This window comes from Hypomesus nipponensis, chromosome 3 (assembly GCF_054491055.1).
Source record: "Hypomesus nipponensis isolate SF chromosome 3, ASM5449105v1, whole genome shotgun sequence".
NCBI classification, from domain to species: domain Eukaryota; kingdom Metazoa; phylum Chordata; class Actinopteri; order Osmeriformes; family Osmeridae; genus Hypomesus; species Hypomesus nipponensis.
Window position 1 is genome coordinate 15,217,541 of NC_140363.1, and position 23,927 is coordinate 15,241,467.

The 23,927-nt window shown below is 48.2% G+C and overlaps 1 protein-coding gene across 1 annotated transcript in view; it reads right to left on the bottom strand.

The window, feature by feature from the left end:
- Positions 1 to 19,596, bottom strand: part of akap6 (A kinase (PRKA) anchor protein 6) — a 91,794-nt gene extending 72,198 nt beyond the window's left edge. The window contains exons 1-4 of the mRNA XM_084678855.1: positions 19,467 to 19,596; positions 11,462 to 11,886; positions 1,563 to 1,814; positions 43 to 1,158 (exon numbers count right to left, since the gene is read on the bottom strand). Of these exons, the coding sequence (XP_084534981.1) occupies positions 43 to 1,158; positions 1,563 to 1,814; positions 11,462 to 11,830 (1,737 nt within the window). The 5' untranslated portion in view covers positions 11,831 to 11,886; positions 19,467 to 19,596. The remainder of the gene's footprint in view (positions 1 to 42; positions 1,159 to 1,562; positions 1,815 to 11,461; positions 11,887 to 19,466) is intronic.
- Positions 19,597 to 23,927: the final 4,331 nt, after the last annotated feature.

A 23,927-nucleotide genomic window follows, 5' to 3' on the forward strand; every position in this document is an offset into this window, starting at 1 on the left:
TCCATTCCAACAAGCAGAAACAGACTAACAGTGTGTCCTTACCCATGGGATGGCCTGAGCCAGGCTCTCCAGCTTCATCGCCAGCATCTCCGTCTTCCGGAGCTGGGCAGGCAGGGCCAGGAACTCCTCCGACCCGTACCATCGCTCCCTCTCTGGGCTGGCCCCCGCCTGCACCTGGGCCCCCTGGAGCTCTCTCTGCCTGAGGATCCAAACTGCAGCCTTGCTGGGGGGGCAGGGGGAGGAGCCGTCGTCCTGGCTCTCCTGGTCCGAGGAGAGGGGGTCTCTGAGGGGGGAGGGAAGGGGGCTGTCCTGGTCACTCTGGGGGTTTCGCCCTGGGGGGCGGCCAGCCTCGGAGATGCTCCTCTGCAGGGGGAAAGGGGCTATGACCCCCCCGGGTTTGGGCCCCTCCCTGAGGCTCTGCTTTCGGCTCCTCTGCAGGTTCTTTCCATTCATAGCTTGCAGGCTCTCATAGGATTGGCTGGCGTTTGCATTGGGGTACACACTGTCCAGCTCTAGCCAGAACTTAGAGCGATCCGGAGGATCCAAGAGGGAGGGGGTGCTTCGGCTCAGTTCGGCTTGGAACTGGAGGCCCGGAGGCAGGCTGGATCTGTGAAAGCTGCCCCCTGGGTGGGTGTAGTGGAGGTCCTCACCCTCCAGGTACATAGCCCTCTTGGGAGGAAGAGAGGGCTGGGTGGGGGACACTTCGCTGCTCACCGCCCCCTGGAGAGGACGCTTTGAAAGCGAACTCTCGCTCTGAGGCGTACTGCTACCGCAGTGCATTGTGGGCACGGACAGAGAGTTGTCGTCTTTTTCCACACAGGCGGGCGTGTCCTCGGAGGCGCCAGGCACCACCCTCTCTTTGGAGACGAGCCCCTGATTGGAGGACAGGTTCTCGGCGGCGATGGTGAGGAGGTCGACGCTCTGGAGGAGCTCTGGGAAGTCTCGCTGGAGCTCAGGGTAGGAACACCTCCCCTCCTGGGCCTGAGGACCCTCCTGTGACCCCTCCTGGGCCTGGCCTCGGGCCTCTGCGTCGTCACTGGGGCTGTAGTCACTCAGTTCGTAGGCAGTGATGCCACAGTCCAGAGAGAAGTAGTCCTGGCTGCACTTGATGGTCAGCTGACCACAGTCGTCTACCTCAGTCAGCGCGTCCAGGCGGGTCTGCAGACAAAGGAGAAACTTGGTGAGACGAATTTGTTATTGAAATAGTGTCATCAACCTAGAGATGTTCACTTAGTGTTTTCAACTATCTTAAAGCTACTCACGCCATCTCGTCATACAGTCTGAAATTGGTCGAATAAAAAGGCAATTCTTGTGTTTTTTTGTTTTATTATCAAACACATCACACTTTTTATTTTGTTATGCTTTTTCAACCACATGTTATTAGGAAATAGTGTCTTTATAAAGAAAATATTATTTATTATTATTATTAATTTTTTTGTGTGTGTATTCCACAAGGTGGCGACAGTCTGTCGTGATGTGAACGGTAGGGTTTAGAAATCCCACAGACGTTTGAGGGTGAGGTCGCCAAGCCGTGGTGCATTCTGGGTAATGTAGTTTCTAACCTGGTCATGGTCCTGAGAGAAGGCCTGCAGGATGTCGGTCTGCCTGGTGTAGTTGCCGTTGGAGTCCTGCAGCCCCTGCAGCAACCTCTCCTTGAGCACCAGGACGGACACCCTCAGCTGGTGCCACAGGAGCTGAACGCTGCGGATGTCAACGATGATGTTCACCGAGTAAGACAGCAGCTTCAGGGAGAACTCTGTCTCCAGCAGTGCGTGGATCTGCTCCACGTGGTCCGAGATGTCCTCACAGATGTCCTGGACACGTGCAAGGCCAGACGCAAACATACACATTCAGACACACACACACACACACACAAGAAAAGGGGAGAATTCAGCAAAAGTAAAGAGTATGTGACAAACAAAGTCACAGCGAAACCATATTTTGCTCTACAGTACACTAACCACTCCCTTGAATCTACCATGAAATAGTTGTATTCCAATTCTACCTACTATCTCATGGGTATCCAGGTCACAGGTTCAAATTTCCCCCTGTACGTCATTTGGGATGAAAGCGTCTGCTAAATGAATCCACAACTATTACTATTCCTCATCCAACTCATCAAGCAACTCATGACTGTCTTGGCAAGCTCCCTTCAGTCCTGATGATCCTAACAGCAGCAACCACACCACAAACTGACAGAACTCTACCAGAGGGCCCTCGGCAGAAGCAGAACTGACACAGAGAGACAAACTCATCCTCTCGTGTCGGAGACGTGAGTCAAACACACACGGAGAGTGCGCTTGATGACGCTTAGAGAAATGAATGAGATGAAGGCAGAATATGCAGCACGTAAGAGTCAAACAGTGTCCTTTGCTTTATTTTATGCAGGCCTCGATTTGAATCTGGTTATGGAAAGATCTGTGCTGTTCTACTGTACCAGTTCCAGCATGGCAGATCTGGTCATGGCTGGTCAACCTAGCCCCTCCTAGCCCCTCCTAGCCCCTCCCAGCCCCTCCCAGCCCCTCCCAGCTCCTCCCAGCCCCTCTCAGCCACACAGCAGTTGACCAGCAGACCAATAAGGGAAGATACTTCACCCTCTTTCCTCAGGTCTGTCCAATCACGTTGCTTAATAAGGGACTACAGTAATATTCTGTATTTATGGAGCTGATGGTATACAGTATGTTCAGTAACAGCTTGTCTATGAAAGGTCTTACAGTAACAGGATAACTGTCCTAAACTCTATCTGGTTCTAGCTGGCTGTCACCTTGACTAACTGGCTCAAAGCCTGATCCAGAGACCAGTTATAATTTTAAGAGGAGGGGTGGTGGTTGGGGGGGAAAGGCACAGGAAAATGGGTGGGTGGGTGGGGGGGGGGTTGATATTAAAGAACTAATTTCAGACATTGTAAAAGCAGCCAGGGAGACGTCAGGCTGGCCCGCCAGACAGGCAGACTGCTGGGCTAAAACCCTCTTCTGACTGTCCTGAAAAGTCCGCCCTGATAAAGCCCTGAGTCATCCTAGAAACCTGACCTACTTCCTCCTGTTCTGGGGGGGGACACAACAGTCACCATCTCCCGGTCTGGAACATCTGATTATAAAGCTGTCACTTGTTCTTCCTCCTTCCCCCAGACCAAACCCAACAGTCCTATCCTTCCTTCTTTAAGGAGGACGACAGCAGCTATACAGAAGCTGGAGGTTTCGATATTTTCAAAATGACAGCAGATGTTTTTCCACTGCCAACCAGTCAATAAGCAATTGATGAGGTCTGAAGAAATAATAATAATAATGATATTGCAGAAAGTCAGTCACAGTACCAGGAATGTGATGTAGCAACATGTAATCCCTCCAGCCCTGATGGTGTTTGTGGTGTTATATTGTTGTCCCTGTGAAGACTGGAGCTCAAGTCAGCTTGTGTTTAGTCAGGCATCCGGGCTTAGATGACCTTTCACCTTTCACCCCTCCCCACCACCTTGCCTGTGGACAGTGACACACCAACACACAAACACACACACACACAAACCAAGACACAATCACACACCAACCCACAAACACATCAACACACAAACACACACAAACAGTTGTGGGGAAGGACTTTCTCTCATCAGAGGAACAGAGAGGGGCTTTGAAACAGTGATGGAGGCTTTCTGTGACAGTGAAAGTCACTCGTTACAGAACAGTCACATGAGGAGAGAGGCAGCCCTGCTGTGTTTGGGTGTTCCTTGGTCTGTCAGAGCTTTTATTTTAAGTTTGGTAACATGCACTCTGACCTGGCTGCAGTCTGGTGTGAGCAGGTTCATACCCTGCAGCTCGTCTGAGTCATCTGACCTCTCTGCTGCACGGAGCTTCTGCTGAGCAGTATAGTGTTGCTGTGAGGCAGGACCCAGCAGGACCACAACAAGACCACAACAGGACCACAACAGGACCACAACAAGACCACAACAGGACCACAACAAGACCACAACAAGACCACAACGGACCACAACAAGACCACAACAAGACCACAACAGGACCACAACAAGACCACAACAGGACCACAACAAGACCACAACAAGACCACAACGGAACAACAAGACCACAACAAGACCACAACGGAACAACAAGACCACAACAAGACCACAACAAGACCACAACGGAACAACAAGACCACAACAAGACCACAACGGAACAACAAGACCACAACAGGACCACAACGGAACAACAAGACCACAATGGAACAACAAGACCACAACAAGACCACAACAAGACCACAACAAGACCACAACAAGTCCACAACAGGACCACAACAGGACCACAACATAACCAAATAAGACCACAACAGGACCACAACAGGACCACAACAAGACCACAACAGGACCACAACAAGACCACAACAGGACCACAACAAGACCACAACGGAACAACAAGACCACAACAAGACCACAACGGAACAACAAGACCACAACAAGACCACAACAAGACCACAACAAGACCACAACAAGACCACAACGGAACAACAACACCACAACGGAACAACAAGACCACAACAAGACCACAACAAGACCACAACAAGACCACAACAAGACCACAACGGAACAACAAGACCACAACAAGACCACAACGGAACAACAAGACCACAACAGGACCACAACAGGACCACAACAAGACCACAACAAGACCACAACAGGACCACAACGGAACAACAAGACCACAATACTGTGCTCACACCGAAGCAAATTTATCACACGGCGAGATTACAAGTTAAGTCAATGCAAACACGCGAATTTGCGCGCGTCTCTCGGTTGAGTTGAAAAATGTCGGCGAAAAATTCGCGGGACGCAGTGTCGCAAAGGTTTATCAATGTTGAGATGTCACTGATGTTTTAGAAGCAATGGAGGGCAAGAGTATTGTAGATGTCTGTGAACATCCTCTGCTATACGACACTACTTGTGTAATATAGTCATTTCGGACATAGTTGACGACGAAAAAAACGGTTATCTCCTAGCGATTCACGCGACAGACACAGGACAACAACAGGACACAGTGTAGTCAGGGCAGGTGTTTATCTTTTGATATACTGAATACCATCTGTAACTCTAATTCAATTGTAATTAGCTAGGTACTGGCAATTGGACGCTTGGTTTCTTTTCTCAGTGAGAGAGCTCACTCCCTTCACCACCAGTTGAGACAAATAAAATACACCTGTAATAAATATCCAAAACACTAAAACTGTCTCCAGCCTTACAGGGTTACTGTACTTTAACCTTAAGCCCCCCTGCTACAGTCACTAAGGTGTCGTCATAACAACACACTAACAACAGAGCACCTCTGGGAGGGCAGGCAGGATCTTGGCACGAGTACTTCCTGCTCCGCAAATAAACCCACTGGCATCCCTGAATGTAGGTCAAACACATAGCCGCGCAGCTCGTCTTTGACCCAACACATGCACACATACACACACTCACTCACACAAGGCTAATAAACTCATCTGTCTAGTGTAGCAGAGGAGCATGCTATTAGCCAAGGCACCAGTGACTAAGCAACAGTATATCTGAGTTGCTGTTATTGTATCCTGCCATAGAGATATCCTCATAACAGTTACCATATCATCTCATACACAAGGCCTGGGCCGAAAGGCCAGGCTAACTAGTCATGTGCTGTGCATAGACATTCAAGTGTTTGAAGTTTCTAAACAAGCACATGTTATTTTAACAGCTGTTTCTGGGTCTGTCACTGAACTGCATAGGTATGACAGGATTCTGATGATGAAATAATTCACATACAGCACATACATACATGTACACACACACATGCACAAACTAAAACACGTAAACAAAAACACACATGCACACACTAAAATTCACACACAAACCCACACAGACACTAAAATCCACACACACATTTGTTCATTGTAAGAATCTCACAGATCCATTCAACATACAACACTGAAAGTTCAAAACACGCAGCATTCTAAACAAACTGCCATGACTGTGGCGTGACCGACACGTTCAGAAGCCTTTCATTCAAACAGACTGCGACCAGAGCTGTTAGTCTTCTCCTTACCCGTCACAAAGATGACAAACAAGGTTTAATTTCTCCACAGATTTCCAATCAGATGAGGTGGTTTGCAGCAAAGCAACAAGGCTAGCACTGTCACACGGTCCTGGTGTGTTGGTTAGACGTCTTGGTCTGCTCTGGTGTGCTTGGTCTCCCATGTGCTAGCTATGGTGGGTGGTGTCACTGCCCACCCCTCTTACCCCCCCCCCCCCTTGACCTCTTTCTCATGGGAGGAGGAGCTCCAGACAACATTTGGGAGCTATTTTAGGCTACAAACTCCCCCTCATGTAGACTCCTCTTTAAACCCCCCCACCCCTCATTCCTCCTCAGTTATCCCTCCTAGAGGCAGCTGAGGCAGGGCGACAGAAATTGTGGAGGAATCAGGCAGGAGAAGGGGCGGGGATGGGGGAGGGGGATGTGGGGTGGGGTGGGGGGTGGTAGTCAAGGACATCTCCAGGGAAACCGGTCAGTGTCCAATCTGATTTGATACGTGCCCTTGTTTGTTAAACCAGCTGTGATTAACGTTGGTCACTTTGCTGCATAACTTACAGTATAACTAACAGTAGGGTTGATCTGCAGGGGCCTTTCTCCCTCCCTGTGGGTGACATTCACAGTACTATGTGTGTACTGTGGTTCTGTTCTGAACCCAGTATGCCAGAAGTTGGATTCCTAACTGTGCTACTGTATACGGTAAGCTGTCAACCAGTCCAGACCCTACACAGTAACCTGATCCAGAGTAGAGAGAGAGGGGAGATCTCATAAAGCGCTCCACGCTCGGTCCCTGGTGTTGCAGTGAGAGAAGCTGCAGACAGACACACAGGAGAGTAACGCTGCTCGGTGCCCTCCTGGTGGTTCAGGGGCATTACGTGTGTGTGTGTGTGTGTTCCTCGCTCTCACCCTTCATCTCCCCCCCAGTCTCACCCCACCCAGCTTGCTCTCCAAGCGTGGGGTGAGGATCTCCAGAGGAGAGGTGAGGAGGAGCGGAAAGGAGGAGAGGACAGGACTGCAGGCTGCAGAATTCTTGGGATTCTAGGCGTATCTGGGATGACATCAGTGTTTATAAATGTGTTCAGACAGCTGCTAGACACCACAGGCTCTCACACACACACATACACACACACACACATACAGTTATGGGGAAGTATAAATAAAGCTGGAGGAGCTTGAACTTGCGGCTGGGAGTGTGTGTGTGGGTGTCACCACTGCAACCCAGTCCCCAGCCCTCTCAACATTCTACATGCAGCTGTTACATGGTGGGGTGGGTGGGGCCTTGGTTGGGCGGGGAGGAGGGATGTAATACACTAATACAGCTCTATGTTCTATACACGGTCATCTTTACCTACACAGGGGCATACGAAAGTCATATCTATCTATTTGATACAGGAACAGTGATAGCCATGTACTTTTCTATTCTACTCAATTGTGGCTAGGCTACTGTTACCTCACACAATAATAGTAAAACAGTAGTGAGGCAGAGGCCGGGGGTGCAGCTGAGGTTAGCTGAGGTTGAGGGCGGCAGAGTGTCTGCTGTTCTCTGGTGCTAATAGAATAACCCTGCTATGACAGCATGTCAAGGACAGGACACACACCCTCAGGCAGACTAAATATAGAGGAGAGGAGAGGAGAGGAGAGGAGAGGAGGGGAGGGGAGAGGAGAGGAGGGGAGGGGAGGGGAGGGGAGGGGAGGGGAGGGGAGGGGAGGGGAGGGGAGGGGAGGGGAGGGGAGGGGGAGGGGAGGGGAGGGGAGGGGAGGGGAGGGGAGGGGAGCCTAAACCATAGTAGAGTAAAGCAGAGCAAAGTACAATAGAGTACAATAGAGTTTAGTAGACTTTAGTCCTTATCAAGTTCTCATCAATGATGCAAACATTTTATATATCTTTTTTTAAAGATATATAAGATATTTTTAAAACGTTTAGAAACGTTGGCAAAACTGCATTTATACATACTACAGCCACAGCAAGAATTGTGTTAGCCACCACCATGAAACAAGCAAGACGATTGTGTATTCTATGGTGTATGTAAACACATTGATTTGAGCCCCACAGCTGTAGGGATTTCTTAAATAGTGTTGCAAATATCCTAGACCCATGTCAGAATGTCAAAATGCAAGAATTTACATTTTGGGACCGGTCAAGTTCAGTTTGGGATGGTTCATTTTGCACTTCGGGACAGTACTGGGACAGTGAGGAAAAAGGTTAGTTGCGAGCCCTGGGTACCCACTAAGCAGGGCAGGACGTGGTGTGGATTATATGATTGTGTCTTTTCTAGCAGCCTCAGAGTCACCACTGCAGAGCCGAGACCACACTGTGGCACTCTGAAAACACCCTGAGGAAGTCACATCACAGATCAATAGTGGGAGTTTGCACGACTAGAGAATTCTGTTGCTACATCTACAGTCATGTCCTTCTCTGATTCTCTTCGGAGGAAACATCCTGTTGGAATATACATACTCACCACTAGAGGTCAGGGTAAGGCTAGGAACTGGTGTCCAGCGCTCAGTGACGTCAACACTAAGAGCCATGTTCTCCTAGCGAGAGGTACGTATTCCAGCCAGGACACTGAGCAGGCCCAGACATGACAGTCTGTCTGAGTCACCCTCCTCACAGAACCACACTGAATCCCGGAACAAAGACACCATTCACCAGCCAGAACCTGACCTGGGTCCCACTGCTCACATGACCACACACATAAACACACACGCATACACACGCACATACGTACACACTTACACACACATACATATACATACACACACATACATACACATTCACACACACACAGCCATGCCTCAGCTGGAGGGCTGTGTCTGCATGAGGGCAGGGTGTTGCAAGGTGATTCTGTCTGCAGAGAGAGTGAGGGAAGGTTCCAGAGACAGGTCTCATCTGTTGACAGAGCTGTAGAGGTGACTGGGACGAGTCCAGGTAAGATGATGTCAGCTGTCTACTGAAGGAATGGAGGAGGTCATGTACGCTACATACTGAAGTATCTAACTAGGACAGGCCCAAACCAAGTTCCACCAGTGAAACACTGACTACCAATCAGAATAGGGAGGTTGTGACTTGAACCTCTTTCAGACTGTGTGCTAACTACGTGTGTGTCCGATAAGCTGTTCTCTAACCATATCTCTTCTTGATTAAACACTGTGGAAGTATTCAACAACGTGTGTGTGTGCATGCGTCCGTGTGTGTGTATGCATCCATGTATGCGTGTGTGTGTGTGTGTGTGTGTGTGTGAGATGACTCAGCCTTTGGGGGGAGCGATTTCTCCACTGTCCTCTTCACATGCTCCCCGACAAAGAACACAGGCCCTGGATCAGATTCCCTCCCTGTAACCCTAATCACAACCAGTAGTGGGTGACTAGTCACTGACTCCAGACCAGCCTCTCCAGCAGTATCCTGCTCCCCAGGCCCCCAGATGCTGCATGTTTCATTCACATTCATCGGATTTTCTGCTCAGCCAGTCAGAGAAGCACAGACAGAGGCAGAGACAGATGTAGAGGCAGAGGCAGAAACAGAGGCAGACGCAGCTACAGATGCAGAGGTCTAAACAGAAGCAGAGTGCAGGAGCAGAGAGTAGACAGGGATGTTATTCTTAGACCACCACATCAGGGAGCAGCTTGCAGAAGCACTGAGTGCCTCAGTCTAGATAGAACCCTGTGTGTTCTGTTCTAGATAGAACCCTGTGTGTTCTGTTCTAGATAGAACCCTGTGTGTTCTGTTCTAGATAGAACCCCGTGTGGGTCTGTTCTAGATAGAACCCCGTGTGGGTCTGTTCTAGATAAAACCCTGTGTGGGTCTGTTCTAGATAGAACCCCGTGTGGGTCTGTTCTAGATAGAACCCCGTGTGGGTCTGGTCTAGATAGAACCCCGTGTGGGTCTGTTCTAGATAGAACCCCGTGTGGGTCTGTTCTAGATAGAACCCCGTGTGGGTCTGTTCTAGATAAAACCCCGTGTGGGTCTGTTCTAGATAGAACCCCGAGTGGGTCTGTTCTAGATAGAACCCCGAGTGGGTCTGTTCTAGAAAGAACCCCGAGTGGGTCTGGTCTATGGAGACAGAGCAACCATGCAGAGTTGCCCCCAGCTGGTGTCCCAGCAGCGCACCAGTCTGCTGTAATGCTTCATTACCCCAGCAGAGGGGGCAGCAGCCTGTATCTAACACTTACCAGCCTCAGGGCAAATACTGCACTCTACTGGAGGGCCAGCTACTTCTGTTACCCAGGCTGGGAACATACGGGTGGCCTTGTGTCAGACAGATGTACACCATAGCGGGTAGTGTCTTAAGCAAACTAGCACGACAAGGGAACAGCTTTGCAATGCATCCCGTGCATTGCTTGAATAAGTTGTTATGGACTGATAAACAAATACATGATACTTTCTATTCTGCACAGAACAGTCAGCCCGTCGAGGTCTAGCCAGACGGTGGGTCAAAGCTGGCAATGACGCAACTCCAAACCAAATCTCTGCAAACCATAAAACGTATGATAGTATGCAGCATCTGAGACAGTACTGCAGGGAGATTAGCGATTAGCAAAGTTAACAGAGAATGGGGTGATGAGAGTGGGATGATACAAATTGAAAAGTGGTATCTGATGACTTAACTACATAACCCTTCTTATGTAACCCTGGACTAGGTCACAGGGACAAGTGAGGGCCTCTCATTATGTTATGATGCTCCAATTGGAATCCAGTTATGACACTGGCTCTGAGGTCGTTCATGCAAACACACACACACGCACTGTTCTGTACTGAAAATAGACTACAGATTGACTATAGAATGTAGGGGATAGAATAAATCAGAAGTAGAGCATTTGACTACAAATCACAATGTTGCTGGTTCAACTCCCCACCTGTTGGTCACTTTGGATAAAAGTGTCTGAATGACTGACATTCAAGAAAAATATGTTCTTAATTTTTTATATAACTATAAAATTACAACTGTACAGAACAATGGGACATGACAATAAAGTAAATATTAAGGGAGAGACATTTAAGATAGCTGGTCTGGCCAAGATTATCTAGTCTTGTGATGAACATCAATTTCCTTGTTGAATCAGTGTTCTGATTGGCTTGTCATAATCCAGTGAGACTATTGGCTAGAAAACGGATCAATTCTCTCTTTCTACATTCTCTTTGTCTTTTTTATTCTCTCTCTGTCTTTCTTTCGTTCCCCCTGCCTCTCTCTGGGGAGGTGAATCTAGATCCCTGCTCTCTCCCCCACAGTTCTGAGTGAGGAGTTTCAGCCTCGCTCGCTCACAGGCCCAGAGCAGCTCCAAGCCTGTGACAGCCATCCCATTAGAGCCAACCATCACCAGCACACATCAGTGGTCTTTAAAGGGTAGTAAACCACACCCTGAATTGTGTGTGTGTGTATGTGCAAGTGTATGTGCAAGTGTGTTTTGCATGTGCGTGTATGTGTGTGTGTTGTCCTTACCTTGAGCTGAACGAGGTGCACATCCACGTGCCTGTTCTGGGAGTCCAGGTGGACGGAGTGTGTGAGGTCACGGACCCTCTCTGAGGTGTTCCTTAGCCAGGTCTCAATCTCCGGCAGGTGAAGAACCACCTTCCAGTCCGCCCCCGTGTGCATGGGAGGGGGCTTCCGAGACCTCTGCGAGGGGTCTCTCTCCCGGGGGGGCGAGTCCAGGCCAGGGCTGCCCTTGCTGGGCCCTGGAGCGAGGCCTGAAGAGGGGGTGTCCTCCAGGTCGCGGGGGTCACCTGATGGGGGTTCCAGGGTGGGCGTTATGGAGGTGATCATGGGGGAGGGGGCCTCACTGGCGAGGGGAGAGGTGGCAACCACATTCATGGTCTAACACAACTGTCTCAACTGCAGTACTAGGATGGATGGGTCCTCGAAATCAGCTGTAGAGGGGGAGGGAGAGGGAGGGAGGGAGGGAGGGAGGGAGGGAGGGAGGGAGGGAGGGAGGGAGGGAGGGAGGGAGGGAGGGAGGGAGGGAGGGAGGGAGGGAGGGAGGGAGGGAGGGAGGGAGGGAGGGAGGGAGGGAGGGAGGGAGGGAGGGAGGGAGGGAGGGAGGGAGGGAGGGAGGGAGGGAGGGAGAGATAGAAGGAAGGAAAGAAAAAAAGATACAGGTCATTAGTCAGTAATTGTGGTGAGACCACAGACAGGACACAGAGAGAGGGAGAGAGAGGGATGAGAGGAATGAGTGAGAGAAGAAGCTCTGAAATCTTTCAGCCCGAGTCACCAGCAACAAACAGACAGTCCACTGCTCACATTTAAGATGACCTTGAAGCACAAAGCCCTTATCTGAGAAAAAACAACAACTGGAACCAGTGGATGTGAGGAAGGAAAGAAAGGCGGAGGAAGAAAGGAGAGACATATTCATTAGTAAGACTAGAACAGCCTGATATGTTTAATTCATGAAGAGAAAAGCCTAGTGGGTTATTACACATGCTAATCCAAAAGCCGACCCTTTCATGCTGCGCTGAGGGAGAAACACCCTGCCTGTTCTGTATGACAGCTAATATTAGACTGGACATGATCACCCTGCACCTAGCAAGGTGCGCAGGGGGAAGGAAGGAGGGGGAGAGAGAGAGAGAGAGAGAGTTGGGGTGGGGTGGGGTGGGGTATTTCATTATAGACAGAGTGGGGTTGGGTGAGGTGGGGTTGTATTTCAGCTTCTTTTTCTAATTCTCTGTGATGACACTGACGACCAAACCAGCCAGCCCAACAGTCACATGTATCATACATGTATCATACGTGTTTCAATCAAAGACATGACAGACTGCAATACGGGAACCCAGGCTTCTCTCCGTACTTCCTGTTAAATCACAGACAGTGTTTAACCCGAGACCTAATCTTGCTTTAATACAGATCATCTCCTCTTCTCTCATTCAAACCCTGGTCTAACCAACCAGAGAAGGATCTGGTCTCCGTTCAGATAACATTACTCTTCAGTCAGAAGCCTAATGCTGTGCTAAGCTGCTATGACAAGCTTGCATAGCTAGACATGCTACTATGACACCCCAGCACTGCTGGGCCTGACTCTCTGCCTCACTCTGTCTCCTTCTTCTACTGTCCTACTGTGACTCACACCAGCCTCTAGGAAGGCTGGAGAAAACAAATCTCACACACACACACACACACACAGACATCAGTCTCTTTCTGATGTCTCTGTGAGAGGTGACGAGGGGGCAATGTGTCTTTGGAAATCAATGGCAGGGATGAGCAGAGCTTCCGGTTGGTTGATAATGCCGCCATTACGGTAACAGTCCTGCTCCACCAATAAGAGTGTAATGTTGGTGAGTGATGAGCCAATTAGATGACTGTATTACCTTGTGACCTTTCTATCTCATCAGGAAATATCACTCAGCTCCTCCTTCATTTGACAAAGCCTTCCACTGTTGATAAAGTAAGCTGGTGACACATATATCTATACTCACACACACACACACACACACACACACTCACAAACAGCCTAGACAGACAGAGCCAGAGCCAGACACAGAGACCTTGTACATATAAATCAGCCCAGCCCAGTTACAGTCTGTGCCTGCGCCTTCTCCAGAGTCCCTCTCTTCCTGCCCCCTCCCCCTCTCCATCCCTCACCTCCATCCCTCGGTCTCTCCGCTTACCTCTCTCCAGCTCGTGTATCTCTCTCTCTCTCACACACACACGGATGCAGACTGTGTTCCGGTGTGTGGAAGTGCAGAGCCGGCGTTCTGCCCCAGGTCTGACAGCATACAGCCCACCTGCCTTCCAGTCTCCTCACTGCCCTCTCTGCTCCAGCATGTGCGCACACACACACACACACACACTGTCAGACATCCCCAGAAGGCCTAACACACATCTGAACCTAAACCTGATACACTCATCAGCAGCAGCACGCACACATATAAAGAAAGCTATAAACTATTCTATTTTCTCTACAAACAGCCCATGCACATTGTCCGGATAACAACAGCATCCACAGAGCCTACTGTTTACACCTCCATGCTAGGTTTCTCTGCTCCACACACACATGTAGACACAAACACAGATGAGCAGGAACACCAGCAAAACCCCTCTCAGTCCTGATAGGAACATTAGAGCGATTATGGACAACACGACACTGACATGCTAACGAGCTAGCTCCACAGTGTGATCAGATTCCTCCAGTAGCATACCTCAGAAACAGCTCCTAACATGGCAATCCCAGCACGCTAGCTCAGCACACTGGCTAATCCAGAACATTCCAGACATGGGAAGGATATTTCCCATCAGGTCCGGGGTGATGCAGATGGCTATAGTCCCTCTCTCCTCTCCTCTCTTCTCTGTGACAGAACGAGAGACAGACACAGCATTGCACTGGCGTCAGCTTGGCCATGTGTCTGTGTGAGTGTGAGTGTGTGTGTGAGGAGAGAGAGAGAGAGAGAGAGAGAGAGAGAGAGAGAGAGAGAGAGAGAGAGAGAGAGAGAGAGAGAGAGAGAGAGAGAGAGAGAGAGAGAGAGAGAGAGAGAGAGAGAGAGAGAGAGAGAGAGAGAGAGAGAGAGAGAGAGAGAGAGAGAGAGAGAAAGAAAGAGCAAAGCCACTCCCCTTTGGAATCAACATCCTCACTCTCCATCTCTCCTCCTTCTTACCAATGACTATATCCACAGCTCCCATTAGAGGAGAGAAAAGGATGATAATGATGATGATGATGAGGTAGACTGATCCTTCCCAGCAAGAGAGAGAGCATCGAAGGAACTCAAATACTTTCTATAGTGACAGACGTGAACTGGGATCAGGTCTCTGTCTTTCTACAACCTACAGTCATAAAAGAGATCACATCTTACAATTCACATGGCCATAAGTCAGGAAGTGATGTAACCTGTCTTTGGACTACTTCCTATCCGAGGCATGTCATTTCCTGTCAACAGTCCAGGGTGAGATCACCCTTCTATAAAAATACCTCAAGCCTCACCCTGTGACGATGCCTAGCAGGGATGATGACCATCATCATAGAATTCCACATTCCACAGACATTTCATGGAATTTCCAAAACAGAAAACATTTGGCATTTACAAATGGTTATGTGATGTTAAATGTATTATTTAGTACCATCAAGGAATTCTGATGTTTAGGTACGTACCTTAGAGCAACATATATTAGGTATTAACCACGCTCGTAATGAGTCACCTAACCTCATTAATGACAACACAATCAGTCTTCTGTTCCTACATGCTTGCTTCTCCCCATGTTCTGTCATGGCAACAAGCCTTCTGTTATAGTCGATAATGGGCCAAAGAGCTACGGTACATGAACAGCACAACCACTCAAAAATACCTCCCTCATCATCACTATTCTCTCTGAGTCTTAGGCAAACTAACAAGCATGTGTGGTGATGCTGCAGAGTTTTAATGAGGCTTGATTAGTGCTGTGTAAATAGGCCATGCCTGTAGTCCCTCTGGCTAGCAGAGCAAAGCCATGTTCCCTCAGGTCGCACAAAGCAGTCAACTTCAACCAAACAACCTGTACTAACTCCCACATCCATACTAACACATCTGCACTAACAACCGCACACCCATCCCAACACACACACCTTTACTAACACACACACACACGTGTGCTAACACACATAGACGTTTTCTACCTCACTCATCATCACAAGCTCTGCTGAGCGGTTCAGAAGAGTCTCAGGCTCCGGTCTGGGATCCCAGTCATTCCCAGACTGCACTGCAGATAAGACCCAGTTGTCAGAACCATGGCTAATGGCTATGAAGGCTTATATAATCTCCCTCTGCTGGATGAAGGCTCACCAGCAGGCAAGCCTCCAAACAAGAGGAGCATGGATACATTTAGCATCCAGAGCAAGCAGCTTAGCTGTTTCAGGAGTCAGGTGGCTGAGCGGTTAGGGACTCGGGCTAGTAATCTGAAGGTTGCTAGTTCGATTCCCGGCCGTGCCAAAATGACATTGTGTCCTTGGGCAAGGCACTTCACCCTACTTGCCTCGGGGGGGAATGTCCCTGTACTTACTGTAAGTCGCTCTGGATAAGAGCGTCTGCGAAATGCCTAAATGTAAATGTAATGTAAATGAAGCGGGACACAAATTCCATGGTGCAGCCTATAACAATCCAGGCTGCAGATATATATTTGCAAACATCACAATGTCATTCTACTACACATTAAGGCATTGCAGCCAGGCACACACAAACACACACGCACATGATGAGGGATTCATGTGGTGAGCCATGAGGGGATATCCTGCACCAGGCCACCATGTTGATGCAGGCTCCCTCCCTGCCCAGTGCTCACATGATGTCACTCAGCATCAGCAGAAAGAGAGAGCACTTCCAGGAAGACACAGCTACAAATATTAGACCACGCTGCTCTAACTACAGTACATCTCCGCCTTATCCCCATCCCAGCAATGACTCTTTGTGAGTGCGTGTGAGTGTGTGAGTGTGTGTGTGTCTGTGTGTTTGTGTCGTCAGCTACATAGTTAAGTGGGGCAAAGGGAGATAGTACTATAAGCTTTAGCATTAGCTTGACAGATGCAGGTCCAGGTCAGCTATAGTGGATTCGGGGTGACTGCATTATTACTGCCTGGGTTAAGCATATGCTACGGTTAGCCATATTAGCTTAGCTTCATATTGGAAGGATAAGGACGTTTAATGTCCAGGGAAGTAACAGGAACTCGACTAAGCAATGTTCATCAATGTTTCTAACTTTAACAATGTGAAAAATTGTTTCAACAATGTTTGCTTTGACTGGATCTAGTACTAAGTGGTAATTACCGGAATGATAACAGGAAATGCGAAGGTACAGAATATCGAGAGCAGAGGTGTTGCTGCTGCAGTGGAACAATATGAGCATTCTCTCTGTCTCAGGGGGCAGAGCCAGACCGGGAACACATGAATAATGCATGATCAGGAAGACAGAGAGCAAGAGAGAGGGATGGACAGAGAAACAGATCGGAAAAAAGAGAAAGATGCAGTGTAGTATGACTGTCTCCTCGTGACCTCTGCTCCTGTATAGAAGGAGACAACCCACATGAAAGACACACCTCAAGGTCCCACTCGGAACCGGTAGAACGAGAGGGACTCTAGAACACTGCACCCGGTAGAACCAGAGGAACTCTAGAACACTGCACCATCTGAATGCACACATGGAGACACACACAACAAGGCCTTGCTAGGCCTGAATTTTGACGATTGATTCTTGAGACAGATTTTTGCTGGTGAACGGGGGGGTTAGGGTTGTTGAGGGGGATTTGATTTTCTCTTACTGCCTGGAGCAGTCAGGAAGTTTGAGTCTGTTCTCTCAGTTGTGTCAGCAGAGATAAGATCATTAGAATATGATCCGCTACGGGTGAAACTGGCCTTTACTGAATAATAATGAACATCTGAATGTGTTCCCTTTTTCTATTTGAATATCAATGGTCTGCGTGTATAAAGGATTTACTTAAATAGAGCGGAGGCAAGGTGGGAGAAAGAGGGGGAAAGAGCGAGACAAATAGAGTGAGAAAGAATAAAAGATAAAGAAATGGGAAGAGAGAGAAACTATTTTGTCTTCCTCCATGCTCTTTATTGGACCATAACACTAATTCAGAATTTTTAAATCTCCAGAACGCCCCCCCCTTCCCCCCCACACACACAAACAAACTGCCACACCCAACCAGCCAATACAGTCACAATTCATACCCACACAATGAGATGGAGCCAGAAAGAAAGAGAGAGAGAGAGAGAGAGACAGAGAGACAGAGAGAGAGAGAGAGAGAGAGAGAGAGAGACATAGAGACAGAGAGAGAGAGAGAGAGAGAGAGAGAGAGAGAGAGAGAAAGACATAGAGACAGAGAGAGAGAGAGAGAGAGAGAGAGAGAGAGAGAGAGAGAGAGAGAGAGAGAGAGAGAGAGAGAGAGAGAGAGAGAGAGAGAGAGAGAGAGAGAGAGAGAGGTGCAGATATTAAGTGAAGGAAAAGGGCGTCTCTCTGACCTTCATCAGACCTCACAGTCTGGTTTTGGCAGGACCAGCAGTTCTGGCGAGCACACACACACACACACACTCACACACACACACACACACACACACACTCACACACACACACACACACACACTCACACACACACACACACACACACACACACACACACACACACACACTCTCACACACACACACACACACTCACACATACACACACACACACACACACACAGATCCTTCTTCTCTCTTCCCACTAGGCTATTCCAGGAGCTGTATACTGAGCAGAAGCTTCTCAGGGGAGCCAGGAGAACATCAATGTCGTGTCCAGATCAACCCAATATACTTCAGCCATGGGCTGGGCTAAACTAGATGAGCTCGGCTGGGCTAAGTAAAACTAAATTGGCTGGACGAGACCCGGCTAAAAAGAGTTAGGATAGGTTACATGGGATGGACTAGGAAAGGTTAGCATGGCCTGGGTTTAGATAGGTTAGCCTGGTTAGGTTGGTCTAAGGTAGGCTGGGCTGAGCTTGGTGGGTGGGGATGAGCTGGAATAGGCGTGATGGGGGTGGGGCGTGGCTAAACTGGCCTGGGAATGGTTAAATGAGATGGGCTGGGCTAGGCAGGCCTTGGTTAAATTAGATTAGCTTGGCTGAAATGGGTTAGGGTTAGGATGGCTGGAACAGGATACTGTGACTGTGACGCATAATTGCAACCTGTCAGAGGAAGTGTGGATATGACAAAGTAAAGAGACTCCAGTAAGCTATGCTTCAGTGTTCAGTCACACCTCAACATTCAAGGAACTGGCTCTCTGGGACAAACAGACACACATCTATTCCCAACCTTTTCCACTTTGCGGCCCACTTGCAAAACTCAAATATTTTTGCAGCCCCCCATCCGACACCTAACACTTCTTAATTCGTGCATATCACACATGTTTAACAACACCACGGGAGCCAAACGGGAGCGATCAAAGAACACAAGGTGTCAATTCGTGCCACAGTCAGCACACATTGTAAAGAGAGCGGTAACCTGCGTAACTACAACCATTCCTACGGTTCCATCCATATAACATTAAGTTAAATAGCAAACTGCTATATTGGCTATGCACACGAAAGTGATGATTATTTCCTGATAAATAGGCCGGTCTAGAACTTTTAGTGAAGTAATAAACGTGACTTAATAACCAGAAAAGGTTATGTTAACTAGCTAGGCTACTATCAATTTAGCTATTGCTCTTGACCCTACACTCAGATTGTGCGGTTTCTCGCTTTTGTCATGACTGATTAAACAGATATCTCTTTCCAAATTGGTGTTAAAAACTGGTTGGTGAAAAAATACATGTTACATTACGTTTTCCATACGGGAGAAATATGACAGACCCATTATTTATGTGTCAACAATGACTGGCAATAACATAATTGAGTACAATATGAAAATGTTAGCTAGCCAAGTTACGTTACTGCTCAAATCCGTTAGCTACCTGTAGATATAATGCACCCCCTTATAACTCTGACTAGGAAAGTGTCACATGCATAAAACTTACTCTGGTCAGTCATAGTAGTCTCCTCAGTGTACAGTAATAATCATTTGATGCTGGGATATACAAAACAGACAATAGATGGGGTGCATTTCATGGCAGGCTTGTTGTATTCCTTCTTACCACAAAATGCACCCCCTGCTAACTCTGACTAGGTAGGAAAGTGTTACATGCCTGAAACTTACTCTGGTTACTCAAACTAGTCCCTTAAGTGTACTGTAAAGTAAGAATAATTTGATGCAGGGATATACAGAACAGAGAGGGGGTGCATTTCATGGCAGGCTTGTTTTATTCCTTCTTACCCCAAAATGCACCCCCTGCTAACTCTGACTAGGAAAGTGTTACATGCCTGAAACTTACTGTGGTTACTCATACTAGTGCCCTCAGTGTACAGTAAGAATAATTTGATGCTGGGATATACAGCACAGACATTAGAGGGGGGTGCATTTCATGGCAGGCTAGGCATGGCACACTTTTTGATTCTGAGTGGTGGGGGTAATTGGCGTTTTGGTCACAATGAAGTAAAGGCAAAATATATTTTTCTTTTTTTGTAATAATTTACCAACAGTATAAATTGTGATATTTATTTTTCATACTTTATTTTTCATTGGTTTGGCGGCACACATGCATTACCTTAACCCACCACTAGTGGGCCACAGCCCACAGGTTGGGAATCGCTGCAGTAGACAGACATACACACACACCGACAGACAAACACATACACTCAAATAGACACATGCACACATAGACTACAGACACACACATATACACAAACATATGTACACACACACAGACAAACACATCTAGACATATGCATCTTTGCAATGTTTTGTGCCAAAGCTGTCAGTCAGCCAATCAGCTAGCCAGTTAGCCAGTCAAAGTTCAATAATTCATTGCTGAGGGATAATGGCTGACACTGACACAGCGACAGGCTACAGGCTGGCCTGCTCTGCTCTGACATGGCTGGAGGCCATCTTAGATTCAGAGAGATTCTAGTGTTGCCTCAGCTGGCAACATCAGTGATGAGCTGTCTGGGAGCAATAAGAGACGTGTTTATCTAATCACTGCTCTCTCTTTCTCCAAGCTTTCAATTAACCTTTAAGAACACGTTGCCATAATACTCGAGGTGTCCTTTAAAAAGGCTTGAGACAACAATAACAACAGCAACATAGAATCTATGATTTGCAAGTAAACAGCTTCTCAGTGTTCAACATCCTACCCCTACATCTCTCACACACACACACACACATATTCCCAGCATAATTCCTATCAACTTTGAGAGAAGAAAGGGAAGAGGAGGGACCAATAAACACAGGGGACCAGCTGGTTACATCTGACACCATCTCCTTTCCCCTTCTCTCTTTTCCCTCTTTTCCCTCTCTTCCTTCTCTTTCTCTCTACTACTCCTCCCTCTTTCGTCTTGTTCCCCTTTCATCTCCCAAGCCCTCTCTCCTCTCAAGCTCTTCTCCCTGCTACCTCTTCTCTCTTCTCCTCGTCTTTCTATTCCTCTGTTCTTTAACAGCCTGAGAAACAGAGATTAAAGGGAAGCAGCAATAGCAACATCCTGAAGGAACAGCTGGCTAGCATGCCCACAGACAGATTCCCACCCAAACAGACAGGTGATAGTACAATATACATCAGGCGAACAATCAGCCTGAACCATAAACAGCTTCTCCCTGAGAGGAGAAGAGCTAGCCCCCGACCCCACCCTCACCCCTTTCGCTTCCTGCCTCCCTCCCTCGCTCTCTCTCTTTCTCTATTTCCATCACTAACACACTTACCCCCTCTCTCTTTCCATCACTAAGACAATAATACCCTCTTTCTCACACACTGCCACAGTAAAAGCACATTGTCAGACTCCTCCCTGAAATGGATATCGCTGAGAGGCTGGATGCTGGATGCTACACAAACTAAGTTAAGCAGGGTTGGTTTAAATGGGGCTGGGGCTGGGCTGGACTGATTACTGTTGGTCTACACCAGACCAGACAGTGATATCTCCATTAGCGAGGCGTGTCCTCCCTTCCTCCCCTCTCCTCCCTGCCTCCCCTCTCCTCCCTGCCTCCCCTCTCCTCCCTGCCTTCCCTCTCCTCCTTGCCTCTCCACTCCTTCCTGCCTCCCAAATCCTCCCTGCCACTCATCCCTGCCTCTCCTCCCTGCCTCTCCTCCCTGACTTTCCCCCCTGCCTCCCTTCTCCTTCCCTCCCTGCCTCTCCTTCCTTCCCCATCCCCTGTGGATCAGCAGCCAGTCCTAGTCCTCTCTGGTGGTACTGGGGGGAGGGAAGATACAGGGATGGGAGTCTTACAGGGCCTGGGGTATGAATGCTCAACGATGGTTTACTCAAGGCACACACTTATACACACTTGTGCACACACACACACACACACTCACACAAACAGTAGAGGAACACAAGTAAACATCCATCCAGGGACTCCACTGCATTAGGGAAACTACCTTTGTGTACCTTTACATCACACAGAGATAACATGCCTCTCCCTATCCATCCTACAACATCAGCAGTCCCCCAGGCTCCAGCCCCCTGGCACAGGAGAGGGATACAGGCCCCAGCCTGCTGGGGAGCTGGCTGGAGACGCGGAGGTGGAGGTCCTGCTATTGTCCCAGCCAGCTGGGCTGTTTGTGTATGCGTCTGGCAGCCCCCAAATCTGCAGCCTTGGCCCCTTTGACAAAAGCACAGAGGGGCTCCCTCTCCTGACAGCCTCTCTCTGTCTCTCTCTCTCCCTCCACTCCCTCCCTCATTCTCCCTCCCTCTCTGCTGCCTGTCCTCTCTGTATCCATCTCTTGTTCCTTTACACCTCTCCCTCTCGCTCGCCCTCTCTCCCTCTGTCGTCATTCTAACGGCATTAGCGTCAAACAGCCTGTTAATTCAGCATGCCAAGCAGCATGAGGCCAGCATCTACCGTCTCCCAGAGAAAACACGCAGCAACACAACCAGAAACTGCAACAGAAAGCAGAAGGAAGCTTAGCACCTACCATATCTCCTCTGCTCTACTCCATCTTCCCTCCCTGAGTGGTCGTCGGTGGAGGGTGCAGAGCGAGAGAGAGAGAGAGAGAGAGAGAGAGAGAGAGAGAGAGAGAGAGAGAGAGAGAGAGAGAGAGAGAGAGGGAGGGAGGTAGGGGAGGGGTTAAGACCCACTGCGGAGCTGATGCTAGCTTGGTGTTAGCCTCTTCCAGTGCAACACTAGCATTAGCTGGCTGGTTGGCTGCTGAGGATGATGCTGCGCCTTTCAGAGGAACGGCCCTGTTGCCTTGGGAACTAAGATGTGATGGAGAGGTGGAGAGTGCCTCTGATTGGCTGGAGCTGTGAGGTGCTTCCCATGAGAGAAGGGTGAGGGGTGGGAGGGGCTGAGGGGAGGGGCAGGAGATGACATGGGAAGCAGAGGTAGTTGTGAAGAAGGATCTCCAGGTCAACAGATCATTTTTTAAGTAACATAAATGCCCTCTTTTGAGGAATTACTGATGTAAAATGATCAGCTGTTTATTGGGCCGCAGGCTTTCAACATTGAATTTCCTTAAGGAGGGAGAAGGAAACGGTAGCCTACATTTTTAAGCCAATAACTTTAACTGCATTAATTGGAGCAACCAGCTATACTGTCTGTCCTTATCCCCCTAATACAATACCACTGTATTTTGGCAGCTGGCTAGTCTTCACAAGATAGTTAATGAACAGGTTCATAAATTTACTACCGCTGTCATCGTATATCGGATGACGACTCCTTATGATAACGTAGACTCTGCCTGTTCGTGCGTCGGTCTGTCTCCAGGTGGTGGCATTGGCCCTCTAACCAAACCTATTTCCGATGTTATTTGTCCAGCAGATGGCGAACTTACGTAACTTTGTGCTTGGAAAGGTGAAACGAGTAACTAGGCCAAATCAATGCTACATACATAAAACACAATCGACTAGACTCCGCACGGAGTTACAGTTGAAATCCCGAAAGCTTCTTTTAACCCGAATCTGAACAAAATCAACACATGAAAATAAGCAACTTATCTTTTTTGTACAGCCTGTCTGAACCCCCTGCTTTAACAACCGTGAAGATCTGTAACTGATTCTGAGCTTTCAAAATTGTTTTCTTCTCCAAGGGTAGGCTATAGGTTGGTTATCGGTGATGATCCATCGGCAAATTGTAAACCCTTTTGTGGCATTGCTTGGTAAAAGTGCAATTCAAAGAAGATGTGTTTGTTTTGGTGGTTGTGACCATGATTAGCTATGTTGATTAATACAGTAGTCACAATAAATCACAGCTGCAGAAAAATAAAACAAAATTTGAAAATAATATGGAGTAAAACCACAACTTGTTTTGATTTAATTTCTCAAAATCGTTTATTTACTATATTACAGAGCAGATGTTAGAATCTGTAATTTTGTACACCGGCTTGAATGAGCGAGGCAAATCTTAATGAACAAATTTATGGTCAGTTGATGGAAACTACACAACAGGTGATTCT